The sequence below is a fragment of the Prunus persica genome, chromosome G1, assembly GCF_000346465.2.
Source record: "Prunus persica cultivar Lovell chromosome G1, Prunus_persica_NCBIv2, whole genome shotgun sequence".
Taxonomy (NCBI): Eukaryota; Viridiplantae; Streptophyta; class Magnoliopsida; order Rosales; family Rosaceae; genus Prunus; species Prunus persica.
The window spans coordinates 26,722,872-26,738,204 of NC_034009.1; the positions used below are offsets into that span (position 1 = coordinate 26,722,872).

Sequence of the window (15,333 nt, forward strand, 5' to 3'; positions counted from 1 at the left end):
TAAATAGGGAGAAGACGTAAAATTAATATGTGTCCAAATTTCATGCAAGAATGAAACCAAGCAAATTTTCATTTCAATTATCAGTGGACATAGTAAGAGCTCATCAGTGGACATGAACAAAAAAATAATAATAATAAAACTGAATCTAGAAAACTTCACCTGATCATTAGTCTTCATAGCAACCGGGCTTCGTCTAATAGAAACATAAATCATTCAGTTGGTCTGTGCATCTTGTCAAATTCGTCGAATAATGGGTCACTACGATCTATTGGAGTTGATTCGTCATTGTTCGCTTCATTGCCTTTTCCTTTGCTCCCATTACTCGTTTCGACCTTTCTTTGCACTTCACTCTCTTAGGGTCTTTCATATATTGTCAACTTCGTTATTACTTGGTCCATCCTTCAACAACTTCCACTTCACCTGCAAACGTTTTAAAGTCTCTGATAGTAGCTCACATCCTTCTTCACTCATTAATGCATCATCAACCACATCTGAAGCAAGTCGAGACATTGTACTCCGCTTTATTAAAAGACCAGGATCTGCAGAGTCTTTAATTTCGTTGCCATTTGCATCTGACACAAATCCAGATTTCGCAGTTTTCTTCCACCTTTTCAAAATATATTTATCTGGCATATATTCAATATGGTCCCTTCTGAACAATGCTAGGATGTGCTTGTAAATAATTCCAACAAATTCAAATCTTTTGCAGCTACACGATGTGTGGTCAGAATCTTTGACATATATGACTTCTACCACTCTTGTTTCCCAATTTTTCCTTTCGCTCACGTTAAAGACAACTTTAGAAGCATCCTTTGTTTTGAGCTCTAGGAAACATGCTGTACTTTGTATTAGTTCTTGCTCAAACTTTTGAAACATTGTCCTTATGTACAAGGTTGCCATTTGTTTGTTCATTGGCATCGGTAGAATACATTGAGCCACTTCAAATGCATCTACATGATCAGCAACTAACTCTTTTGACGTTGATGAGAAAGTGCCTTCTCAAATCGTATTATGAAATTCATCAACGAATTTCTCCTTGATATGTATTGCTTGAAGAAACCATGAGAACCTTCCGCTCTTTGGCTGCTTGACATTCCAGCAGCAAAAAAGTGTCGTGCGTAGGCTGGAACCCAAGATTCCCTTAAATCAAACATTGAACTTAGCCATGGATGGTCAGTCAAACCAGCCTTTGTAACCACAATATTCCATTTTGCATCAAACTCATCCTTATTGTCAGTATCCCATATGGCTTTCTGAAATTCACGCCAATACTCCTTATAAGCAGAATGTGGTAACTTAATAGAGAACTTTGATGAGATGTGCCATATGCAAAGTCGATGAAATGTAGTCGGGAAGGCTATTGAAATTGCTCTGGTCATTGCCGCATCTTGATCTGTAATGATCCTTTTAGGTTCGCCACTTGGCATGACTTTCTTAAACTCCTCAAACATCCAAATAAACGACTCAGTCGTTTCCTTGCTCAAAAATGCGCATGCTAAGACAATTGTCTGACCATGGTTATTAACTCCCAACATTGGTGCAAATGTCAAGTCGTATCGATTCGTGTTAAATGTGGTATCGAATACAACAACATCTCCATAAAACCCGTACGCCCGTCTAGAAGTTGAATCTGCCCAAAAACATCGACTAAACCTGTCATGGCCATCTCCCTCAATCTTGAAATAAAAAGCCTCATTTTTTTTCTGTTCAGCCATAAAATACTCGGTCACTAGTTCAACATCGTGGTTCTTCAGCTTCCCATTCACACTACATTCAAGATTGTAGCTATCTTTTTTGATAAAACCGATTTTATCTATTCCTCCGGATTGCACCTCGAAAATACTTACCTTCTGATGGATGGGAACATTAATCGAACCCAACTGTTTTGTGAGTACTTTTGTAGAATCTGAAATATGACGGTGTGATCTCAATAAAGACATTCTTTATGAGGGTGTCATCTTATGATTGTGTCCCTCAGCAAAAAGAGAGATGGTATACTTCTTGCTTCCATTTGTCTTCACAACCACAATCTTAGCTTTACAATTGCATCTACTTATTCCCCGCTGTCTTTTTCTCTCCCGATTTTCATCTTTCCTGTATGCACATTGTTTGCAACATACAAATTCTTTCCTCAGAATCTCTTTCTTATTTTTCCCCCAAAAGCTGGAATAAGGTCGAATACCAAAGCCAACCAAGAATGCATATCTATTATAAAAATTATAAACGAGGTCAAGCGAGTCGAACTTCATCCCAACTGCTGGTGTTTCCTCATTTCTTACTTCAGGAATGTAAACCCTCCCATTAGCTGTTACACAGTCATCACTCTTTGAGCCCTCAGACATTTTATCCACGTATATTATTGATCCACTTCTATATTACTGCGTAGCAAATATTAATTCATTAATCAATCATTACTGCATCACAACATATCAATGCATTCCACTTACACAAAACATTCCCCAAATTGACACAAAACACGCATAGCCTAACTTGTTGGATTCCGATTACACAAAACGTAAGCAAAATTTAATAATAGTTACGTCATCTCTTGTGAAATAATCTGGAAAAAATAACATTAGAACCAACATGTTCAACTAAGAACACAAATGTAATTCAAACCAGCAATTACAGAACTTCACCCAATATCCTCTCCAAATGCTTACTCCTAATGTCATTAAGCCTAAGTTTAGGATCTTTTACCTACATTTTATAATTTCCCACCCCCACAAAAAATAATCAACTAAGTATATTGAATATTCAGAAGAAAATTATGCATTATTGATTCCACAAATGACGCATTATTGATGCCATAAATGACGAATTTCCCACCCTCACAAAAAACAAACAAAACCCAATAAAATCAATCCAGCAAGAGTGAATTTACCTCTCAAAATCAATCGGGAGCTCCGAAGTCAGTCAGCTTGAGAGAATGTGGTGGACATTAGAGAAGACTCTTTGGTATTGGAAACTCCATCTCTACCAAACTCGAGGAACAACTGCTGCTGCGGCGTCTAGCTATAGAAAGAGATTGCTACTTTGCTTTCATCTGGAATCTTGTCTGCTGAACAAAAAAGAGAAGGGGTTTTCACTTGAGCGATAGAATCAAAACATGGAAACAGCTAGGTAAGAGCCATTAATCGTCATACCGAGGATACCATAGATCGCAGGCCTCCCAAGGAGCTAATGACAATGAAGCGACTATGGGTTTGGGAGCTTTGGATCCTTCTAATTGTGAGTTTGCGTTACATTCAAAAAGAGAGGATTGTGTTCTTGAGTTTTTCACAGAGAGGGAAAGAGGGAAAGATCTTCAACTGAAGTTGGGTTTCTAACGGGTCAGATTTCAACCCGGTTCTACATGCACCATCTTTTAAAAACTCACCGTTGGATGAAATCCAACGGCTCGTACATACCTCTCAAAAACACCCCTTATAACTTTCCACTCACTATAAAAGCTCCCCATGCCTTACATTCCTTTTTTGGTCCAACGTCATGTCTTACATATAATTCTCCAAAAAATATATTATTTTTCTCTGTTTTTATATTTTAATAGCAAAAAAAAGAACACTATGATGATCATGAGGTAACATCATTCGAACTTTAATCTGTTACCGCACAAACAGAACATCACATCTCAAAGTCCCTCCAACTCCAATCCATGCCATTGTTCGAATGCGATTGGTCGAGCATTTAACCACACCATTGTTGTTACCAATTATATTTAGGTGGTCCATAAATACTCAACCGATATAATTGGTAAACACTCAATGTCATCATTTCTTGTATACTAAACCTCATTCAATCAAAGCCCGTTTGGTTCACAGAATGAATTTGAGAGGAAATTATTTCCCATATTATTTCCCAAGAGATGGAAAAGTATTTCCCACACGTTTGGTAATGCTGGGAAAGTAACCGAGAGATATCACTTTATTTCATTTCCCATGTTTGTTTTTAGTAGGAATGGAAAACAAAATTTGTATAAATTTTCAATTATATCCATATTAAATCAAATAAAAAAAGAATGCGTTTAATGATTTATTGTAATTCTAAATTGTTAATGGGGACAAAATTATCATGAAAAATATTTATTTAATATTGGCTCATTTTTCCAAACTGTCCCAGGAGGAGGGAAAACAAAACCCAAGTTTGGAAGATGGCTTCACTTTTCCCTTTACTTTCCCATGAATCAGGAAACGATTTTTCATGCCTGGACTTATCAAACATGAGAAAACAATTAATTTTCCATCCCCAAGTCTTCTTTCTCATGAATCAAACAAGGCCCAAGAGTCAAATATTATTGTATGTCATGTATTATTAGCCCACCACTTTTCGTCTCTACAAATGATGAATAACAATAGTAGGATTGAATTATTGATCTATTTAGCAAGTGGGAACGAGAAGCAAGCATGCGTACAGAGGAAGCAGGGCATAGAAGCAAGCTGTTGGGTTTAAAATCAGTAACAGTGATCATGGTGATGGTGGAGTTTTTGGATGTGGGGTTGAACATTTTGAGCAAAGCAGCTATGAAGAAAGGGATGAGTAATTTTGTCTTTGTTGTCTATGCGAATGCCCTCGCCCTCTTTGTCTTGCTTCCATCTTCCTTCTTCTTCTACAGGTTTTAATCTCATCCAATTAATTACCCAATAACCCTTCTTTTAATTTTTAGTTTTAATGAAGTAGTTAATTATTTATTTCTGCAGGAGAAGAACTTATCCACCTCTCTCATGGTCCTTGATCTGTAAACTGTTCCTTGTTAGCTTTATGAGGTAGCTTAAACTTAGTCATCTCTGCTGATCTATTTTACTATATATTTTGGTTAATCATGTTTAAATTTGTTTGAACATGATTTCTAGCTCTGGTGCGCAGCTGCTAAAGTTTATTGGAATAAACTACAGCTCTCCAACTATGGCCTCTGCAATGATTGATCTCATGCCAGCTTTTACCTTCATTCTTGCTGTCATCACTGGGTAAATATACAGTTACTGTCCCAAATTGATGAATGTATTTTCTTTTTTTTATAATAAAAAATATGTTTTGGTTTTTTAGGATGGAAATTCTGGATTTGAGAATTACCAGTAGACAGGCCAAGTGCATAGGCACAGTGGTCTCAATCTCAGGGGCACTCATGCTGACCTTATATAAAGGCCTACCACTCATAAGGGCCGATGCATCACATAGTAAATTAATCAGTCTGCAGCTTCTTTTATCCTCTCAAACGAACTGGTTCATTGGAGGCATTGTGCTTGCATTTCAAAGCTTCTTGCTAGCAATGATGCATATTGCAGAGGTAATTTAAAATCCTGTGCTCACATCAAAACCACCTCTTAATTGCATCATTTCAAAGCTTTTTTGATTTTTTTTCTCTGCAGACATGGGTTATTAGGGACTACCCTGCAGTGCTGATGGTTACAACGATTCGGTGCATCTTTGTTACCATCCAATCTGCTGCAATTTCTCTGATTGCTGTCAAAGGACTAAATGCATGGAAGCTAAAGCCTGACATTGAACTCATAGCTATTGGGTACAATGTGAGGGATGATCTGTTTCAACTTTATAGGCTTAGTTTCCTTTGATTTTCAACCAAACTTTATGTGCTGCTTAATTGATTTCTAGGCAACTTTTGAAGTAATGCTAAGGACTGGTATTCATTTGTGGGCAATGAATATAAAGGGTCCTGTTTATGTTGCCATGTTCAAGCCGCTTGGTTTAGTCATGGCACTTTTCGTTGGCGTGGCATTTCTTGGAGATACTCTTTATCTTGGAAGGTAAAGATTATCTGTTATATTTCTCACATACTCTGCTACCTAATTAACCATGTTTTATTCACCGACTCAGAAAATAAAAAACCATGTTTTATTGAGGTTTTTTTTTAATCTGTTTCAACTTACTTCAACAGGTTGCTGGGAGCGGCTATAACAGTGGTAGGGTTTTATGCCGTAATTTGGGGGAAAGCCCAAGAAGAGAAGGAGAAGGCTCAAAATGATCAAACCAGAAGCTTTGAGTCATTTCCTCAATCAGAAGCAGAACCTCTTTTGCCTAAACATTGTAAACAAGGCACTGAGGAGAAAAGTCTTTTGGAAAGAGTTTTTCTTATTAAATAGTTGAGATGATATGTTGTGAAACCACAAAAAAATTCTATTTTTTTATTTGATATAAGAGATAACGAAGTAAGTAGAATCGAACACAATATGTGTAACGTGGATAAGTAAACATTCTAGTAGTAACAAAAAAATTGGAATAAAGTCCAACTTTTATTTGAGTGAGGTGAAATTGTGGTACAAGAATAAGGTTCCACGGTGTATCCAATTCATACTTATAAAGACTTTTTTTAAGTGAGTGATTTTCATAGAGATGACAAATTCTTAAATACTTTCATAGAATTGATAAAAGTCACTAGTAAATTGGCAAGACTTTTGCTCTTAACAATTAGCCTTAAAAGTATAGAAAAGTCATTCATTTAATAAGCTTTTTAAAAGTCATTAACTTTTGGGATACCACCAAACTTTTAAATACTTTTTAAAAGTCATAACTGAATACCACCAAGCTTTTAAATACTTTTTAAAAGTCACAATTGAATACTACTACACTTTTATATACTCTTTAAAAATCTAAATTGAATACCTCCAGGCTTTTAAACTCTATAAAAGTCATTAAAAATTTGAATTAGATACACCCCCTAATTATGGTTTGGCATATTTAATTTTCCCTTTCTTTCTAAGATTTGTAAATAGGGCTCTTTGCTAAATTTAATCTCGGCTTAAAATGTTGTATGACAACCAAGTGGGGTCACCTTTCAAAATCTTGATATCCATAAAGACAACTTTATAGATTCTTTTTATTAAAAATCTTTTGAGGATCCATATTACATACATGATACAAATAATACAAGAGACACCAGAGATGTTGCAGTTTGTTTAATGCAGAGGCTCATTCCAGACTTTATTTATTCTTTCTCAGTAATTAAGAAATTGCTATATCAATTGATAACTAAAAGTTAATAGATTTGTAAAAGACTATTAGAACATTTTCAACAGATATGTCAAATTGCCATATGAACATGAAATGACAAAAATTGAAGATTAAAGTTGCTCCAACTTGATAATTGTATTATCCAGGTCCGCTTAAGATTGTTAGAATAGCACATGGAGGTCACATGTTCTAGTTAGAATTGTTAGTAGAATCTGTTAGTTTGTTAAGCTGAGTTTACTTAGTCTTTAAGTCTGTTATCAGGTATATAAGATGAGCTTTCTTCTTCAATCTTCTCTACTGTTATCACAATCGAGTAGTCAAATCCTACATGAATTTGAAGGTTTAAAGAGATATGTCAAAAATAACATATCAAAAAGCTTGATGTCAAATGTTATTTTAATATTTTTTTAGTCATGGACCCCACTATCATTTACTCTTTTTAAAGACTTGATGCATCATATATGCCACATTTGCTTTTAAAAATAAAATAATATGATATTTGGTATTTCTTGTGGAGTTAAATTTTTTCTAAAATGTCAAGTTGCCACATAAGCCATCAAATTCAAATTTAACATTTTGCATTTCACATCACCCTTGGAGATGCTCTAAGTAGTGGTTTGGAAGCAATTGCTTTTTTCAGAAAATGTCATGGGTTCAAGTTCTAGTATCCGTGTAGTGTGTGTGAGATGTGTGTGAGTTTAATATACTATCACACCCTTTCAATAGGAAAGTTAAAAAAAAGAAAAAAGGTTAATAGGTTTAGTACTATTGATAAACCAGTTAGGATCATATCCAAAATATAATAAAAACGTTGGGCCAATACCTTTACCTTTCATACAAAGCAACCCCATGAGAAGAGGTATACATGGATTTACCACCAGGATGTAATTTAGCTCATGACAAGAAAAATCAAGTTTGTAAGCTTAGAAAGTCATTATATGAGTTAAAACAATCTCCCAGGACATGGTTTGACAGATTTACTAAGTCTATGAAGAATTTTGGATGCACTCAAAGTAATCAGACCACACATTTTTCTTGAAATGTGATGGAGGAAAAATCATTGCATTAATTATTTATGTGGATGACATGGTTGTAACTGGGAACGACACATGAGAGCAACAAAAGCTACAAAAGTATTTGTCTCAGGAATTTGAGATGAATAATTTAGGTGCTCTAAAATACTTCCTCGAAATTGAAGTAGTAATGTCAAAAACTGGTATATTTTTGTCTCAAGGGAAGTATGTGATAGATCTACTCACTGAAATATGAATGCTTGGATGTAAGCCTGATGACACACCCATTGAGGTGAATCACAAGTTGTGTGAAGACATGAACCGATTGCCAACCAATAAGGAACAATATCAACGCCTTGTTGGAATGTTGATATATTTGGCACACACAAGACCAGATATTGCCTATGCTGTGAGTGTGGTTAGTCAGTTTATGCATTCTCCTACTGTTTCTCATAGGAATCTAGTTGATCGGATCTTAAATACTTAAAGTCAGCCATTGAAAAAGGATGACTTTAAGTATTAATGTTCTCAAAGAATGGAAATCTTGAAGTTTGGGCTTTTTGTTGGTATACTGAAATAGTTGGGTTTGGGTTCAAAAAACTGAAATTTTAACATATATATATTAAAAATTAATTGAGCTAGTTCGGTTCAATTTTGAGAGACATAAAACCAGTATCGGTTCAGTCTGATTTAGTCTCAGTTTGTTGACTTTTTAGTCAATCGGTTTTTTTCTCTATTTTTTCTATTCGGTCCGGTTCTTGTTCCAGTTTGCAGTTCCAATGTCCACCCCTAACAGATAGATGCTCTATATTGGGTTATTTTACATTCGTTGGAGGGAACCTAGTCACTTGGTGGAGTTAAAAAAAAAATGGTTGCTCGATCTAGTGCAGAAGAGAGTATCGAGGAATGACTCAAGGAGTTTGTGAATTATTGTGGATCAAAGGACTCTTGGCAGAATTGAGTTTTAAACCAGAGAAGCTAATGGAGTTATATTATGATAACAAGTCAGCTATCGATATTGCTCATAATCGAGTTCAACATGATCGAACTAAACATGTTGAGGTGGATAGACATTTCATCAAAGAAAAAATTGAGAACAAGATCATCTGTCTACCCTTCATAAAATCAAAAGATTAATTAGCGGATGTCTTAACAAAAGTTGTCTGTGGACGAGTGTTTTATGACTCACTTACCAAGTTTGGCCATGATGATGTGTATGCACCAACTTGAGGAGGAGTGTTGATGTGAATTAACCTACCAAATCAAGGAGATTTATTTCCTAAGTTAATTAGGTGATTTACTTCCTTATTTTATATAGTCGACGCATCCTTATATAACTAGGAGATATTCTCTTAATTAATTAATGTATCTATTTCTTTGTAAAGCACCTTGTAAAATCCTATATATTTCCTTATGGAGAAGAATACAATTAACATAAAATATTCAAACCAAATATGATATTTTAGCAAAACAAAACCTTAGTTCCATTGTAATTCTGGGCTTGCCTTTATTTTATTGGGCTTCAAGTTGTTCCTGTCTTTGGCTTCTTCCACTTTTCAGCTAATTTTATTTTCATATATGCAGATCTTCTGGACAGTTAATGGGACTTGCTGGTTTAAACTATGCCTCTGCTACACTTAACACAGCCATGCTTAATCTCGTTCCAGCCTTTATTTACATTCATACTTGCATTACTATTCAGGTTTCTAATTTCCTTCAGTTTGTGTTTCTCTTACTATTCAACGTCAGGCTTTTTCTTCTGTTAAAATCATGATATATTTTTTTCTTCTTCCAACTCACCATAGATATTGACTAAAGCCACTTTTAATTATTTGTCAAGCAAGTCTCATGATTACTTTTATTTTACTGTTTAATTAGGATGGAAAAGCTAAATTGATAAAGACTATAGGAACTGTAGTGTCAATTACTGGGGCATTTGTAGTGACCATCTACAAGGATTCAGTGCTGTCATTTCATGTTTTTTATGTATATCATGTGCGTACGTTAAGCATTTTAAATATAGAATCAGTGCTGTCATTTCATTAAAATTGAAAACAAGAAATGGCTTAGAAAAAAAGGGGGACCAATGTCATTTCATTTATCTGCAGACATGGGTTATTAGGGACTAACCTGCAGCGCTAATGGCGACAACAATTTGCGGCGTCTTCGTCATCATCGAATCTGCTGCAAAAGTTGAAGTATGATATTAAGCTCATAGCTATTGGGTACAATGTGAGAACATATCTTTTTCAACATTATTGGCTTAATTTTCTTTTGATTTTCAACCAAACTTTATGTGCTGCGTAATTGATTTCTAGAGGCAGCTTTTGAAGTAATGCTAAGGACTGGTATTCACTTGTGGGCATTGAATATAAAGGGTCCTGTTTATGTTGCCATGTTCAAGCCACTTGGTTTACTCATCGCACTTTTTGTTGGCGTCGCATTTCTTGGAAGGTAAATGTTATATTTTATAATGCTCTTTATATTGGTTGCAAGGATATAAATTATGAGATATATAGTCATATACTCATTCTTAGTACTAAAATTATAAATAAATTCTACATTATTTAATTTCCAAAAAAAATTCAAAAAATGACAGCTGGCCCTATTGAATTTAATTTTGATTATTAAAATACTTTGATACCCTATTGAGTGTTTTGTGTTTTTTTTTTTTTTAAAACAAGGTTTTGGGGTTGAGTTTGTTTTAAGAAATCAATGACAGTTTTGTAATTCAAAATAAGTTAAAAGCCTTTTTGTTATGTTGTAAATGAGCTTTGGGTGTGTTTCTAAAGTCCATTTCATATAGGTTTTTTTATTTTTTATAATTTGGGCTCCTATATTGGGTATAATAATGAATCTCCCATAAATTATAGCTTATGTTTCAACTTATTTCAACAGTGGTAAGGTTTTATGCTGTAATTTGGGGGAAAGCCCAAGAAGCGAGGGAGGAGCTCAAAATGATCAAACCGGAAGCTTGGAGTTGGAGTCATTTTCTCAAACATAACCTCTTTTGCCTAAACAACGAGAAAGCCTTCCATGAAATAGGGATAATACCAATAACGCTATGAATAACACTTTTACATGACATAACATTATTAACTAAAATAACAAAATAGTGCTAACCCTTTACAACTATATTTTTCTCCTAAACAAGGCCCTGAGAAGAAAAGTCTTGCACGCCATCAAATGTCAAGCTCAATTTTCAAAGAAGAAAAAAGAGAGGCTCTTGATGACTTTTCAAAATAGATTTTCATGTTAAATAGTTGAGATAATATGTTGTTAAACCAACAAAAAAAAACTCCATTGTTTTCTTTGATCAAAGAGATAACAAAGGAGGTAGAATCGAACACAGCTCGTGGATAAGTAAACACACTCCCAATCACTTTTATATTTTATCGGATGGAAACAAATAAAAAAAACATAAACATTTGCCAATACAGGAAAAGAAATTGAACCATGACCCTACATTTTGGGTGGGGTGGATGTTTTTTTCAGTCTGTCATTAATAGCATGCAAAATTGACATCTCAGTGGTGGTCAAAAGCATTTGCATTCTAGTAGTAAAAGAACATTGGAATAAAGTCCAACTTTTATTCAAGTGAGGTGAAAATGTGGTATAGGAATAACGTTCCACTTTAATTATGGTCTGGCATATTTCATTTTCCCTTTCTTTCTAAGATTTCTAATTAGGCATCTTGCTAAATTTAATTATGGTCAAAATCATCTTTCAAAATATTGCTATCGACAAAGACAAATGTATAGATTCCTTTAAAAGAAAAAAAAAAATTGTTGTCCATATTACATGATACCTCAAATAATACTAGAAACACCAATTGATGTTGAAGAATTTCACTTGTTTCATATATGGGCTCATTCATGACTTTATTTATTCACACTAATTAAGAAATTGTCACATCAATTAATAACGACATCAGATAAAAAACAAATTAGTTGGGCCATTGGGCTTTACCTTCATAAACATATACAGGCATGGAGAAAGCAAAGCAAACAAGCAACCCCATGAGGTGGGTGGGTACGCGTGGGCCAAGATATCGTAGCGTAGGCGGTGGAGAGGGAGAAACGTGTACCTGCGTGAATGAAAGTATAAAATCATGCATGCATAGTTCTGTTTTAAACATCTAATCGTTGACGATTGAACTTGAAAATTTAACACATTTGCATTATTTCTGCATAACAACAGATTTTTCCAAGATAAAATTCTTCCATCAGATGTGACTCAATTTTTGGGCCTGAAAAATCAATCCTTGACTAATTTAATGCCAGAAAAGTATACCATTCTGGGCTTTAGTTTCATGCTTCCACCTTTGTGGCTTTGACTCTAACCAGTATAATTCCTGGAGAGAGAGAGAGACAGAGGGACACAGAGATTTGGATATGGCGATGGGGATTTCTATGCCCTTTGTGGGAATGGTGATGGTGATTCTTGCTCAGGTGACTAGTTTGATACTAAACAAGGAAGCCATGGCCAGCGGACTGAGTGAATATGTTCTTGCTGTCTACTCTTTTGCTCTAGCCGCTCTCATTATTCTCCCTTTTTGCTTCTTCTTCAACAGGTCTCTGCCTTTTCTCTCTGTTTCTCTTTCTCTCTGTTTAAGTTGATTCACTTACTTGTCTCTTCATTTGATGGCAGATCAGAGCGTCCCCCACTCAGCTTCTCCATCATCTCGAGATTATTCTTACTCAGCCTTATTGGGTTTGTCAAAAAGACCACAGTTGAAAGTTGAAACTAACAACCATTAATTAAATACAAGTTGTTCTTGTCTTTGGCTTTTTCCACTTTTCAGCTAATTTTATTTTCATATAAACAGATCTTCTGGACTGTTAATGGGACTTGCTGGTTTAAACTATGCCTCTGCTACACTTAACACAGCCATGCTTAATCTCATTCCAGCCTTTACATTCATACTTGCCTTACTTTTCAGGTTTTTTAATTTCCACAGTTTCTGTTTTTCTTACTATTCAACGTCAGTCGTTTTCTTCTGTTCAAATCATGACTTTAAAAAAAGAAGAAGGTATTTTCTAGAGCCACTTTTAATTATTTGTCAAGCAAGTCTCATGATTACTTGTATTTTACTGTTTAATTAGGATGGAAAAGCTAAATTGGAGGAGCTCAAGCAGCCAAGCTAAAACTATAGGAACTGTAGTGTCAATTACAGGGGCATTTGTTGTGACCTTCTACAAGGGCCCTGCAGTTATACACGCACGCTTGTCCTCTGCTGGGACTGGCCTATTCAGTAATCTATTTCTCTTCTCAGAAAAATCACATTGGGTCCTTGGAGGGCTACTTCTAGCAGCTGACTCCTTCTCGACCTCATTATGGTTTATTGTGCAGGTGATGAACTTTTGTACAAGAAGTTCTAGCTGATATAACACCCACTTACCTCAAGTATAAATTAATATGATATGACCCTTTCTTTTTTTTCGTCTTTTCTTTCTCTTTAACCTCGAATTTTTGCAGGCCTCAATTCTTAAGAAGTACCCTGCAGTGCTGATCACAGTCTTCTTTTACTGCTTCTTTGTCTGCATACAATGTGCATTAGTCTCACTGATACTTGTACAAGACCTAAGTGCTTGGAGGCTAAAACCTAATATTGGATTGCTTGCAGTTTTATACTATGTGAGCAACATTGCATATAATTGTGATATCATATTGTTAGTGGATTAATTAATTTAGGTTATACATAATTTGTTAGTTAACATGAGGTATAATTTGCAACATGTAGGGGATTGTTGGGATTTCATTTCGTACCAACATGTGTACATGGTGCCTGCAGAGAACAGGACCTGTGTATGTTTCTATGTTCAAGCCCCTTGCCGTGGTTTTCGCAGATGTCATCGATGTAATATTTCTGGGACAAGCTCTCTATCTTGGAAGGTATAATACAGATACATGTAGCAGATGAAGATGCAGCTTTTCACTTTTACTAATTACGGTATATCTTCCTTTTTTATTTCCATGGTACATAAGAAGTAATCAAAATTTTACTGCAGCTTGATTGGAGCAGCTGTAATTATCTCTGGTCTTTATGTTGTGATATGGGGAAAGTCCAGAGAAGAGAAGTTGCATGAAAACAGTGGAGAAGGGCAGAATTGCTTAGAATCATCCACTGAAAGGGTCCCCCTGCTGTAAAATGTGACACAGAATTGCCTTGTATAAATATTATGGTCTTAATGTGTTCAATATAGAATCAGTGCTGTCATTTCTTTAAAAATTGAAAACAAGAAATGGCAGATAAAAAAGTGAGATCATTGTCATTTCTTTATCTGATTTTTTATCTGCAGACATGGGTTATTAGGGACTACCCTGCAGTGTTAATGGTAACAACAATTCGCGGCATCTTTGTCACCATCCAATCTGCTTCAATTTCTCAGATTACTGTCAAAGGACTAAATGCATGGAAGCTAAAGCCTGATATTGAGTTCATGGGTATTGGGTATAATGTGAGGGAAGATCTGTTTCAACATTATTGGCTTAATTTTCTTTTGATTTTCAACCAAAACTTAATGTGCTGCTTAATTGATTACTAGAGGCAGCTTTTGAAGTAATGCTAAAGACTGGTATTCATTTGTGGGCATTGAATATAAAAGGTCCTGTTTATGTTGCCATGTTTAAGCCACTTGGGCTAGTCATGCCACTTTTCTTTGGCGTGCCATTTCTTGGAGATACTCTGCTATCTGCAATAACCATGTTTTATTGTGATGCAGCACGGAAGCACGGATTTATGGATCAACAAACCTCTAAATAAGAAAAGATAAACTGAAATCTACTAGAAAATAGGGAGAATCTCTAAAATTGGATTAATAATTTGAATAAACTGCTTAATACAATACCATGCGTTGACTTAAATAGAAAACAAAGAAACCCTAAAACCGTAGGACACCTTAGGTTCCATAATATTCTAAAACTTAACTAATAAGAAAATAATTTAAATCCTAATTAAAATCATATCATGGAAATAATATTCTGATTGATAACTTATTCTAGAAATACAAATATAAAGGTAAATTTCATTTTACTACTCGGAAGTTTCCGACTTCCCTACATCAAGTTTTTTTTTGTATCAACTTCATTGTGGAAGCAAAATATCTCACCCTAGGTCAAATAATTAGGCCAATCAATCTGGGAATTATTTGACCTAATTGGGAGTTATCTAACCTAATTGGGAGTTACGTGAATTAATTGGGAGGTTATTTGATTCAAATTAGATGTATTTGATTCTTGCCTTAATTAGGAATTTGATAATCAAATCCCTAAATACACCAACCTCACCAATCTCCCCAACCTCACCAACCTCGCCAAATTAAGGAAGAATAATTCCTTTCCATCTACGGAA

At 35.0% G+C, this 15,333-nt stretch overlaps 3 protein-coding genes across 4 annotated transcripts; 2 read left to right on the forward strand and 1 right to left on the reverse strand.

The window, feature by feature from the left end:
- On the reverse strand, positions 966-2,342 carry LOC109947033 (protein FAR1-RELATED SEQUENCE 5-like). The gene is made up of 2 exons (XM_020556355.1): positions 2,183-2,342; positions 966-1,906 (listed from the first exon to the last, which is right to left on the reverse strand). Exons 1-2 carry the CDS (start codon positions 2,340-2,342, stop codon positions 966-968), a joined length of 1,101 nt encoding a protein of 366 aa, XP_020411944.1.
- On the forward strand, positions 4,361-6,276 carry LOC18791339 (WAT1-related protein At4g15540). Its single transcript, XM_007224304.2, has 7 exons — positions 4,361-4,612; positions 4,698-4,763; positions 4,851-4,964; positions 5,044-5,284; positions 5,367-5,525; positions 5,611-5,762; positions 5,894-6,276. The coding sequence occupies exons 1-7, from the start codon at positions 4,404-4,406 to the stop codon at positions 6,096-6,098; spliced, it is 1,146 nt and encodes a 381-aa protein (XP_007224366.2). The 5' UTR covers positions 4,361-4,403; the 3' UTR covers positions 6,099-6,276.
- LOC18792694 (WAT1-related protein At3g28050) lies at positions 12,034-14,597 on the forward strand. Of its 2 annotated transcripts, none has more exons than XM_020556001.1 (7): positions 12,034-12,552; positions 12,630-12,692; positions 12,808-12,921; positions 13,085-13,331; positions 13,458-13,616; positions 13,774-13,874; positions 13,991-14,597. In XM_020556001.1, exons 1-7 carry the CDS (start codon positions 12,374-12,376, stop codon positions 14,127-14,129), a joined length of 1,002 nt encoding a protein of 333 aa, XP_020411590.1. In that variant the 5' UTR covers positions 12,034-12,373; the 3' UTR covers positions 14,130-14,597. The 2 variants fall into 2 exon arrangements, with proteins under 2 accessions (XP_020411590.1, XP_007227338.1); XM_007227276.2 differs by having other exon boundaries at positions 12,045-12,552; positions 13,723-13,874.

Coding starts and splice junctions, on each gene's coding strand:
- LOC18792694 (XM_007227276.2), top strand. CDS start 12,374: ATGGCGATGGGGATTTCTATGCCCTTTGTGGGAATGGTGATGGTGATT. Junction 12,553..12,629: donor TTTTGCTTCTTCTTCAACAG/GTCTCTGCCTTT, acceptor ATTTGATGGCAG/ATCAGAGCGTCCCCCACTCA. Junction 12,922..13,084: donor ATACTTGCCTTACTTTTCAG/GTTTTTTAATTT, acceptor CTGTTTAATTAG/GATGGAAAAGCTAAATTGGA.
- LOC18791339 (XM_007224304.2), top strand. CDS start 4,404: ATGCGTACAGAGGAAGCAGGGCATAGAAGCAAGCTGTTGGGTTTAAAA. Junction 5,526..5,610: donor TCATAGCTATTGGGTACAAT/GTGAGGGATGAT, acceptor ATTGATTTCTAG/GCAACTTTTGAAGTAATGCT. Junction 5,763..5,893: donor GATACTCTTTATCTTGGAAG/GTAAAGATTATC, acceptor TTACTTCAACAG/GTTGCTGGGAGCGGCTATAA.
- LOC109947033 (XM_020556355.1), bottom strand. CDS start 2,342: ATGTCTGAGGGCTCAAAGAGTGATGACTGTGTAACAGCTAATGGGAGG. Junction 1,907..2,182: donor TGCATTCTTGGTTGGCTTTG/GTATTCGACCTT, acceptor GTCATATTTCAG/ATTCTACAAAAGTACTCACA.